This window comes from Gymnoscopelus microlampas, assembly GCF_963454915.1.
Source record: "Gymnoscopelus microlampas genome assembly, chromosome: 23".
Lineage (NCBI taxonomy): Eukaryota > Metazoa > Chordata > Actinopteri > Myctophiformes > Myctophidae > Gymnoscopelus > Gymnoscopelus microlampas.
In genome coordinates this window covers 9,784,064-9,796,320 of record NC_139960.1, presented here as the reverse complement: position 1 = coordinate 9,796,320, position 12,257 = coordinate 9,784,064, and the positions used below count along the sequence as shown (strand labels likewise).

At 41.7% G+C, this 12,257-nt stretch overlaps 1 protein-coding gene across 1 annotated transcript; it reads left to right on the top strand.

Moving 5' to 3' along the window:
- Window positions 1–630: 630 nt before the first annotated feature.
- Window positions 631–11,302, top strand: LOC311039764 (SIN3-HDAC complex-associated factor-like). The gene is made up of 6 exons (XM_084049744.1): window positions 631–707; window positions 4,053–4,180; window positions 5,602–5,701; window positions 6,090–6,180; window positions 7,356–7,506; window positions 9,018–11,302. Exons 2-6 carry the CDS (start codon window positions 4,053–4,055, stop codon window positions 9,301–9,303), a joined length of 756 nt encoding a protein of 251 aa, XP_083905870.1. The 5' UTR covers window positions 631–707; the 3' UTR covers window positions 9,304–11,302.
- The last annotated feature ends 955 nt before the right edge of the window (window positions 11,303–12,257 follow it).

Genomic DNA, 12,257 nt, shown 5'->3' with positions numbered 1-12,257 from the left:
TGTGTGTGTGCATGTGCGCTCGTGTGCATGCAGTCATGCATGTATGTCATATTAACACATTCTTTGTGGTCATGTGAACTTGACCCCTGTTAGACCCTGGGTGTCTAAAATGTAAGTCTTTTTAAAATTGTGTACTTTTGAATACATGTGTAAAAATACTCCAGTACTTTAACTCGAGTACAAATTTGACTGACCAACTTTCTCTAGTTGAGTAATATGTGACCAGTATCTATAATTTAAATTAAGTACTTTGTAGAGTGCTTTGTTCAAGCTACTGCAGATGATGACCAGTAGCTAGCTTTGCTTTTTGACAGAATCCCAGCAAAATGTACCAAGTTTTACACCTTCGGTCAAACAGCGCCGCCGTGTGGTCGTTTGCGTGTCCTGCAAACTCTCCACGGGCAACAAGACCCCCCCCCCCCCCCATTTCCCGCGTAATTTCCGTGCTTATATGGGCATTGGGATGCGGTGACTTAGACATACGTCACACGTGTATGCAAATTCCTTTGAAGAAAGAAAAAAGAGAAAATGGTGGAGCGGTGGGCTGCACCGCGCGCATGCGTATACGTTTCTACTACGGATAGTGTGGTGAAGTAAAGAGGTGCTGGAGGCTTTACTTCAATGAGAGTCACTCAACAAAAATACGTCTTTTTCACTGTATATACAGGACGAAGGTTTTATTTTGAAGAAGCAAAGACAAAATAAAGGTAAGTTTCTATTCGGTGTTCAAAGAAAATGTGCGTGTCACTGACACACACAGTGTGTTTCGGCGTGCGTAACGTTTTAACCGCTGACTGAAGTTATTAGTCTGATGGGGAACATGCCTGGTTTGCTTTTCACTAAATCGCAACAAATGTAAGCGATGCAACAACAACAACCACCTGCTCAAAACCCTCCAAGCGGTTCGACTTCGAGCGACAGTTTTAGGACGCGTTCGTAGCTCCAAAGTTTGATGACATGTCGTGTTCATGAGATGGGAGTATATAGGATATAGGATGGGACCGTTGTTGTTGGTAGTGGAACCGTTTAGTTCCAGCGTGGCGATGTGGGGAGGATTGTTGTCGAAAGACTGTCTGTCAAGCCCTCATTCTTTACGTTTACGTCCGTTTTACAGTTTACACACAACAAACGTCAACTTGTTTTTATTTGAATCCAGTTAGATGCATCATGCACATGGTAGTATTGTAACGGATGGATGATGCCGGCGTGCCTTGCTGTTGTTTGAGAAGGAGCCTCATACGTGCCCTGGTGCCCATACCCTCGTCCAGACCAGAGATGATCACATAATAAAAGACTGTTTTAATTTATACTTCAAAACATATGTATGTTCGGATGTTTTTTGTCGAACCTGGCGGTTTGCAAATACAGTGTTGCTTTGCTGGCTCCGCGTTTTGTTTGGGAGGTTTTTTAGTGTATTAAGTGTATGTGTGTGTTCAGAATCAGCGTCAAAACCAACTGAAACATCTTAAAGAGGAGTTTGACAATGCTTTTGGGGTTCCTAGTTCCTACCACCTGTTTTATGTGATTTTTAATGTAAAAATAAATGATCCGTCGTCGCACCAGAACTCTGAAATAGTTGAGGAGTGGAGACAGCGTGCTGACTGTTTACACTTCAACCCCCTCCCTGAGTGACGACGCACTCAGTCATTCTGAACACAAAGACTTCATGCAAACAATGGATACGTGTTAACTAATATCACTGTAGGATGGATGGATGGGGCAGTGTTTACTGTCTGCAAGGTTTATGCGTTCTATCAGTGGAACAGAACAGCAAGCTCTTGTCCCGGTGTAGGCTGTTAATGGGAGGACCGATCGGTCTTTAACCGATAGCTGGTGCCTTGTCCAGCTAGATTGACAACAACCTAGCTGTAGTATACAACTCTCGTAGACGTATTTATGATTCTGACGTTTTCAATCTACGAGAGTTGTAGGGTTCACCCCCCATGGACACAGGGACTTTCTGCACTATACCCCGTAGACACTCCAAACATGTACACATTGACAATAAAGGTGCTTTCCCCCACGCCCCAAATGTTAACTCTCACTACGGGGTATTAGTTTAATGTAATAATCCATATATTTCAATAAAGAAGTGTTTTATTGCCGTCTGTGGCCGATTCTGTCGGAAGTTCCCAATGGGCGGTAGTGACGTGCCCATCTGGTGAAACCCGGAATTACACTCAATGTAAACAGGAAGTAAACGAGGGTGAAAAATGGCGTTCGGCCACAGACGGCATTAAAACACTTCTTTATTGAAAGATATGGATTATTACATTAAACTAATACCCCGTAGCGAGAGTTAACATTTGTGGCGTGGGGTTAAGCACCTTATTTTCAATTTGTATATGTTTGGAGTGTCTACGGGGTATAGTGCAGAAAGTCCCTGTGTCCATGGGGTGTGAACCCTACAACTCTCGTAGATTGAAAACGTCAGAATCATAAATACGTCAACGAGAGTTGCATTCTACAGCTAACAACAACCCATAAAATAACGTGTTGCCAATGTATAGTGTTTATGCGTCCGTGTTTTTTTTAGGAACTTAATTGGAGTTTTGTTTGAGTCCATACATATTATCTTTTGTCCAGCCTCATTAAGGCCTACCGAATGATGATGAGCATCAGTCGTTTCACTTCTGATGTAACGAATACTAAAACACTCGCCCCAAAACACAGTCGCCCCGGGGCAAATCCGGCGGTATTCACCTGGTATTCCTGAACGTAACCTCAGTAAACTATGCCTTAACGGTTTAACCTAACCTTATGCCTAAACATTAACCACAGTAAAACTGTGCATAGCCTAACCCTGAACTTATTTCTAACGTTATTATCCTCACCTCAGTGAAACGAATACAATAGTACAATGGGGGGGGGGGGGGCAAGCGTGTTTCGGGGCGAGTCTTTCGGTTACCATGTGCTTCAGGATGGCCATCGTTATGCAATGGTGTCGATCGTAGCATCATTCACCCCTTCAAAGTGAATTATTTGGGGCAATGGTGGTTACACATGTCCACAATGCAACGACGAGATCGAGATGTGTTCATATGTGTTGTTGTATACAGTAATGGGCTACAAATAGTTTTTATTTGTCTTTTTTTGCATCAATGAATACATTGTCTACTACGACCTTTTTTTTTATGCGTTGATTTTTTGATTAATACTTATGTGACAGTATAGGCTAACCGTCGGGCGGTGTTTGTGGCTGTATAATATCATATAATATCGAGCATCACTTCACTTGGATGCTGCATCTCTCTCAGGCTCAGCCATGGTGAGCACATGGCGCTCCGCCACTTGCATCAGCACCATGGTTGCGTAAGAGTGTCGCACAGTGACAGCCGGGGCCGTGCTGTTCTGTTACCGTCTGTCTGACAGTGGTGGAAAAAGTACTCACATTTTTTTTACTTAAGTAAAAGTATCAATACTGTTTAACCCATTAAGGCCTGAGTCCGATTCTTAAAATGTTTTCTAAATCCTAACATTTAAAAAAAATATATATATTTAAAAAAAATGTTCACGATTTTTCAAAAATGGCAGATCTACAAGCTCATAGCGCAGCACAGAGTGCCGGGGGGAGGGGGGGGGGGGCTCGGCAAATAGCGTATGACGCAAATGATCGAGTCACACACTCACCCAGCTCATAATGAAATTCCATGATCCATTTGTGCCACTTGAACAACAGAAGAAAACACTTCAAATGTGTAGGGTAGATGGATGCCTGTGCCATGTCTGCAGATGTGATGTTTAATTTAATGCAATCTGCGTTTCGTTGCCGTCGGGTGGAAACCACCTTGTATGTCCAAAATCGTTGCTTTTTTATTATTATTATTTTCAATAAAAATAGTGAAAATACCTGTGAAACACTTTGAAGTAGGGCATTAATAAAATAAAACATGAAAAGTTGAATTATGCAAATATGAGGTTTCTGTCACAGTGGTGTTTTGCTCTTGACTTTCTTATAGGAGATACCTGTGCATAATGACGTTTTAAGGAACTGTATCTCTACTTTGCAATTTTACATTAAAGAAATGTTTATTTCCAATGTCATGTTGCAGATGTTTGGCTTCCACAAGCCGAAGATGTACCGGAGCGTAGATGGCTGCTGCATCTGCAGGGCCAAGTCTTCCAGCTCCCGCTTTACTGACAGCACCCGCTATGAGAAGGACTTGAAAAGCTGCTTTGGGTGAGACATTGATCGGCCCCACACTCAAATAGCCAAAACTGGAATGAACAAAACATTTTAGTTAACGAACGATACAGTTTCATTTTTTTTGTAAAGCCTCATTTTTATTTGTATTTGTTAACACAACTAAAACTGAAACTATTATTAACAAATTAAAGAGAAAGTGTCCTTAGTTTTAGTCTTTGTCAATATCCAATATTTTTCTTCAAAAATGGTGAAAATAGCAGAGTTGCAGATCTGCTAAAAACAAATTAAAACTGGAATGGAAAACAAAGTCATAAGGAAATAAAAAATAATGAAAAACTAAAATGACCTCGAGCTCCGTCATGCTCTCCAGCCTGAAATAGGAGCAGTAATGTTTTTTCCTCCTTTTTCTTAGGCTCAGTTTTTTAATTTAGGTTTCCTATTTGGCTTTTGGGGCAATGGAACAAACGTCAGGGTTGTCCAATTCATCAGTCATCACTCTGACTCGGCTCTATATCATTCTTTATTCACATATAACTCTTCACTTCATAGACTATAAAAAGTTGGTGTCAGTCTCCTCGTTACTCTACTTTACCCCCTGCAACTGACTCAGCTTGGTTGCCAAGATTCATTGCTATGGTTACGTGCGATGCGAGTCGGTGTGAAATGGAGTGTGGTCAAATTAAAAAATACCCTGGGATGAAGCTATTATTAAACACACACACAAGTTAATCAGTCACACACAATGCTTGTCAGTGGTTTGGCACTAGGGCTTGCCAATTAACTGAAAATATATCATGTAGGTTAATCGAATTATTGAGAGGAATCTTTTTTTTCTCCTTTTTATATATGAAGGAATCTACACGAAACAATTCTATTAGAATTCTAATCGATTTTTATAATCTACTAAATCGATTAGTCTGATTAACCACTTGACCCCGTATTATACTTTGTTGTACAACGGTGGTGTACAAAAATAGTGAAAATAGCCGATCTACAAGTTCAACAACTCGTCGTATCACGATTCACGATGCATTCTGAGCTTGTAGATCGGCTATTTTTACTATTCTTATTATTTTTTTATTATATAATAATGGTTCATTAATCATAATCGAGGCAAAAGTCATATTGCCCAGCCCTTTCAGACACCTTCCTCCAGAACAGAACCACAAGTACCCTTGCTGGTCTGTGAGTAGTTGACCTTTTCTGTCAAAGTGGAGTCGACTGGCCATTCTCCTGTTAGGAAAATGTTTGTGGAATTTTATGGCCATTTTTGTGTCAAACAAGATGGGGTCTCATAACTCGCTTTTAAATGCTCCAATTGTTTTTAACGGCAAACAGCAGCAGATACAGCATTTCGACCCTTGCCGTGTTTTTCAAGTAATTTTGAATCATGTGCCAGATTAAGTCTACATCTTTTCAATTGATTGGAATTGTACTCCTCCTTGTCGCTGCAGGCTGGCTGAAGTGCGCCGTGGGGAGATCTGTAACGCCTGCGTGCTCCTGGTCAAGAGATGGAAAAAACTTCCGCCAGGATCCAAGAAGAACTGGAATCATGTAAGGAATACTTTCACTCCTTTCGTGTGTGTGTGTGTGTGTGTGTGTGTGTGTGTGTGTGTGTGTGTGTGTGTGTGTGTGTGTGTGTGTGTGTGTGTGTGTGTGTGTGTGTGTGTGTGTGTGTGTGTGTGTGTGTGTGTGTGTGTGTGTGTGTGTGTGTGTGCGTGCAAACCACTAGTTTTGTAATTGTATAGCAGACTTGAAGTCCACATAGCCTACCAGCTCTGACAGTGTGATAAACCGGCTCCAGAAATGGTTCCAAATGTGATGGAACTGGTTCCTCAATCTTGGATCCGGTTCGGACCCCAAACCTAGTGTGTGTGAGGGAGGGAGGGTGGGGGGTCGAATTGTGACAGCACTGATCTTTTTTTCTGCATTGTTCTCCAAGGTGGTGGATGCAAAAGGCAGTTCAAGCCTGAAGACAAAGATCAAGAAGAAGAAGAAGAAGAGTCGGGTGCAGAAGGGACTGACGAGGAGTAGTAAGGAAACTATTCACTTATTTTATTTGCGAGAAGGTTTGACTCGAGGCTGGAATTTGCTTCACCCACATGTGACCTTAAAACCAATCATGTGAAGTCTAAAAAAAACATGTTGTTGCTTTCGGGTGGAAACCCAAACTGTTACTTTTCAGGATTAAAATTACGGAATGGCAGATCTACAAGCTCAAAAGCCAAAACTGCAATTTTTTATCCCTTTGTGTGACACTGTAGTATGATCAAGTAGGGCTTTCATTGACGAAAAAAACGTTTAAAAAGTTGAAATATGGAGATAAGAGGTTTCTGCCCAACAGCAACGATATAATATTAATGATGCTTAGGGATACTGGCTGATATGTTATGGTCTGTGTAGGGTCTCGCTACACAGACCATACTCCACACTGCGTTAGTACTTTAAAAAAAGCCATTATCTGATGATCTCTTGTTTGAAACTCAAGAAACCAATGACTATCCTTGTGGGCAGGAGTTCCGTATGCTTCCATGAAGCTAGGAGCATGTTGGAAATGGGGGCAGGGGATCTGTCAGAATCGCCTTTGATTGTCACATCACAGATTTCTTTTGTGTGAGCGGAAGGGAAAGAGCTTGTCGGGTTAAATAAAACAAATAAAGATATTTACATACAGTGAATATTACAGATAGTGCATGTGATGGCAGGTATGATGTTTAGAAAATTAGAATCCTATGCAGGTGTGTGCATGCCATGAGGCTGGGCTTAAAAAAAAGTAGCACTACATTTGGTTGTGAGCCAATTTCTCATGCCAAGGACCCCTAAATTGATATACATTTGGCCGCGGACCCCCATTTGAAAATGTTTTGTGCCAGGGACAAAGGGCAAAGATATGTTAGTTTTTGCATTAAAAAAATATACATATTCAAAGATATGCACACTTTTTCAAGGTTTTTCAAAAATAGCAGATCTACAAGCTCATAGCGCGGTGCCGAGTGCCGCGCTATGAGCTTGTAGATCTGCTATTTTTGAATAGCCAAAGCTAAGCGGTTAAAATGATTGTGACGCTATGTTAACTAATTTCGCTGGGGACCCCCTGGTACCCCCTCAAGGACCACTGGTGGTCCCCGGACCACTGGTTGAAAACCACTGCTCTAGGCTAGACCAGGAGGCAGTCTGTAGTGTTATTGTGGACATGTCACTTCCACAGACTCGGACGCCCACAGCACCACCTCAAGTGCCTCCCCTGCACAGTCACTCACCTACAGCTACCAGTCAGATGAGGGGTCGGACAGCGAGCTCCCGCCCGACATGGACCATTCCCCGGCCTTCTCCTTCCTGGACCTCACCTACTGGAAAAGGTAACGTCCTAGGCCTCGTACGCGTGGCTTCATGGCTTCACCCCTCCTCCCCTGCGACAAGTCAGCTCATCAAAACCATGTGACTTCCATGTGGAATGAATTGAAACGGCTCCCCCCCCCCCCCCCCCCCATGAAGCATGCGTAAAGCATGCGTTGAGTGTTTTAACTGAGTGTACGTGGCCTGAGACCAATGGTCAAGCGCCAAGCCTCAGGTCTAAATGTGTTACAAATTGTGGGTTTATTTTGTAGTACAACTTGCAAGTTAGTACCTCTCAGAAGCATCACAAGCTCATGTTCAATGCCATCTGTTTCCAAGCCATATTGTAGTAGGCTAATAGGCTGCTTATAAATCTGCAATGAAATGATCAAAGGATCGTCCCCTGTGCTTGTCGTTCCGCTGTAATTTTTGATCCACAGCGCGTTCTTTAGTCTTTTAAGTTCAATGTTGTGGCTTTTCCAACAGTCAAAAACTAAAGCCACGGTTCTTGGTCAGGGGGTGTAGGCCATAGGCTATTACTGTGTCTCTCTTTGTTTACAAATAATCGCAGAGATTGCATCGATCAGTCATATTTATTTTTCAGTGTCACATAAGCATATAAAACAAAGAGGCTGCAGTCAAAAGAAACACTTTCCCGTCTCACCCAAGGTACATGAAGGAAGAGCCGCGCTGGACGCCGGGCATGCGGGGATTGCGAGCGTTGTCATATAATCGGTTCAGGAATATAAAAGAAGACATATCACAGGTTGTTTTGTGACCCCTGGTTTTTCGATGTGCAGAGTAGGTAGTTTTATTGAGGCATCTAAACAGTAGCAGGCATCGTTTCAGGCTCTGTAGTATCGCAGGATTTGTTTGTCAGACTGGCAATGATGGGCAGTCTCTCAATACTTTGGTACGTTCATAAACGTACTTTCTGCTCTTGAAGTTGAGGCATAATTAGGAAACGGTAGCGAACGGAACCATATATTCAGCACCAGGTAGGCTACAGGTTCGGTTTAGCTCAGGGTATAGACAATTAATATTTTTCCTGTCCTTTATAATTGTGTAGGCTACATGAGAGAACATTAAACGTTACAGTGAGTGGTTCATTACAAGGGACATTCAAATATAAAGTTGACATGCAGCTGGGATATCATTAGAGGCAGCTGTGCATAATTGATCAATTAAGCAACACATTGAACACAAGCTCAGATGATTCCAGGAGGAGAGAGACGGGAGAGAGAAAGGTACAGACAAAATTGGAGAGAGAGAAGGTACTGGAATGCTTTTTCTTTCGTGTGTTGACCCGCCCCGCGATAATTGCGTCTGAAACCTAGACCCGTCCGCCCGCCCCGCGGGACAACCCCGCAGGACAACCCCGCAGGACCTGTGTGCAACGGGCCGGCCCGCGCATCACTACTACCTAGCTACCTACCTGAACAGGCCCCAAATTCTGCCAACGTTTTCCAAACTTTGCATGGTGTTTGCCACATGCATACATTACATACTGAGTGTCTGCTTTGCTGTTTTTCAGGCAGAAGGTGTGCTGTGGGATCATCTACAAGGGGCGGTACGGAGAAGTGATCATTGACCCCCACCTGTACAAACCCTGCTGTCAGAGGAAGCAACAGCAGCAAGGAGAGGAGGAGGAGATGGGGGAGCACCAGCAGGCCAATGGAGGGAATCCGACAAGCCATCCAATGCTGAGTGGCTCCCAGTCCCCCAAGGTGATACCAGAAGACATTCAGCAGCAGCAGGAGGAGAAAGCAGGCAATATGGAAGCAAAAGAAGAAAAGCCTGGCGGAGAGGAATGGTGTTGACTCTACTGGGTTTTGTATTGTCTTCCATGGGTGGACAGACATACTGACTAGACACTATAAAACATGGCACTTTAACGGAAAATAGACAATTATTAATGTCACAACACACCCCAGCCTCACCCCGGATTGCCCTCTCCTCAACACGCTGCTGGAACTCCTTTTCTCTGTCATCATGTTGGGGTACTACCCCCCCCCCCATCCCATCCCTTTTGAAGAGATGAGTGTTTCTTTGTTTTGTTATTTATCTGTGTTATCATCCGGGCTACAGTGCTATCCTTGGCTTTGTTCTTGTCACTGTGCAACGAGATTCTATGCTTTTGAAGATACTTTTGTTCTGCTCTTTGTTTCTTGTCTAAAATGCTGGATTGAAAAAAAAAGCTGCATGGAAACCAGGAGACCTCTCATAATGACCCTTTACTGCTGGGATAGAGCCATAACCTCGAGCTGCATAATGAAAACAGCCTTCCATTTTTGTTCTACTCTTTCACCGTACTACGTTATTCTAATTATGTCTCTGATGCATGGTATGAGGTGATTTTTGTTTTGTTTTGTTTTTGTTTGACAATCCATGGCTAGCGTACATTTTGGGAGTGGTGAGGTGGTTGTGTCTCACATAGCTACTGTGATTATTTTAAAGGCACAATGGCCACCAACTTAGTTAGATGTCAAGTTTCCACTTCATCTCCTGTGCTCATGACCTCTTTGAAAAAAAATGATGAGACGAGATAAAACACTGTAAAAAATAAATAAAAATCACAGTGCACATAGGAAGCACAAATAACGATTCAGGGAGATTGCTGACTTTGAGCAGCTGTTAACTCACATGGACCAATATATAAGCTAAATCCTCAGAAGGTGGCGTCAACATTACGATGTGCATTTCCTATAGCAATGGGGATACCGTAGTGGAGGCACCTTGTATTGTTTATTCCTCCACTCTTAAAGGCTTTTAGTTGTGTTGGAAAAGGCTTGGTAGCTATTTATACTCAAATGATGTCATGAGAAGCCTTACCTTTCCCCCCCAACCAAAAAGCCTGCACAGGTTTGTCCTTTCATTGATGATTATTATAATGTGCTTTAGTTCTTCTGACTGAGGCCTTCGAAGGAATGTCAACTCCAGTTCTGTGCCTGTTTGCAGAACTCGCTCATAAAAACTAAACAGTGGAGGTAGTTTGCATGGGAATTGCATGTTCTTTTGACAAAATGCTATTTTATGTCTATGGAAGTGATGTACCGCCCGGAAATATATATTTTTGTATATAAATAAATAAAGGAGAAAAACTAAGTTAGTTGTTCAAAGAAGAACAAAGGTAATGCGTTTTAGTCACAGGATGGATATACCATGTGTACCATGACATGACCTTTGATTCTAGCAAACGTGCAAAATGTCAGGAGTGACCCCAGCCACCTGCCGTGAAGATGGTACTTAATTTGTATTTCTTATTTTTTGAACGGTTTTGATGTGTTTCAGTTTATGCCTCTCACTGTATTTCCAAGTTGTGTGCTAAAATACTTTTGTCATAACTGAATGAATATTCCATAGACAATAACCGGTAAACTACAAAACAGCTCAGTGCAATTTTATTTTATTTCCTTATTATTCCCCACCAGAAGGTGGCACTGCAGAGTTCTGTAAGAAATTGACAGGCAGTAAGTGAAGTGTCTTGTCCAAAAAGGTAATTAATAGTAGGCTAGTTATTTATTATGATGCTGCCATTTCTAACTATTTCTGAGCAGGGGTCCAACACAGACATAGATTGAGTTAATCTTGGCTCCATTTGCTTTAGTAGTTTGACCCTTTTTATTTATTGTAGATTTGCACTTTTATTTATCTCTCTACAAAAGAAGCATCTTAGTTGTCCAGTTTATGACGGTCCCTTGAACTGTTTTTGTTTTGTCTTTTCCAGAGAGATACACTATTGTTTATTTCTAGGAAAGAAGTTTGTATTTTTATACACACACCTGTAATTTGTAATTGTTCAATAAATGTCATTTGTCAATGTATCTTGTCTTTTACTGTTTGGAGGGAGGACCAAGATTTAACATGATCTTCATGTCTGTTTAGTCATGTTATAATATATTTTAAGTCCACACTAATATCGTGCAGTAGGGGTCTTTAAGAGGCCTGTGTCTCTTCATCTTAATCAGACTAAATGGAGATTTAATTTGGCACGTTGCACTCCTTTTCATTGCACACAATCATATAAAGGATCTATTTAATCAAATTTAAGGATAATTTAAGCATGCTCTTTTGATTGAGTCAGGGAAATAAAATGTCTATTAATGCACTGCACTTGGGAAATATAGCCTTGCCCTAATATCAGATGTGCAGCTTGTAGATCTGCTATTTTCAAAAGAAATCCTGCACATTTTTGAGAAAAATAATAGTTTTTTTAACAACAGAAATCTTGTATGGGGGTCTGTAGCACTTAAAAAAAATCCACATTCAATTGGGGGTCCTTAATGAAACAGTTTGAGAAGCACTGCTAGTGGCATACTGACCCAGATGATGTGCATGCGCACTGTGACAGGTGCCAGAACTAGATGACAGATGACGTCAGGGCGGAGCGTGTTGTGGTCTTCACTAGTTCTAAACTTTTTACCTCGAGACCTAAAAGAGAAATGTAATGTCTCCCCAGGACCCAAACTAGTGATTATAGCAGATCTACAAGCTCACAACGCCTTGCGGTGCAACGCGTTGTAAGCTTGTAGATCGGCTATTTTCACTACTTCTTAAACATTTGTTTTATAATTTATGGCATTTCTTTGACTTGTTCTTTTTTATTATTTTTTTTATTATTAAATTATTTTGAAAAAATAATTGAATTTTTTTCTAATAAAACAAAAACAAATAAAGTGATATCTATTTATACCCGTGGCCCATAAAGATGTGTCCGCGACCCACACATGGGTCCCGACCCCCTGCTTGGACAGTGCTTTAGACGGTATATAAA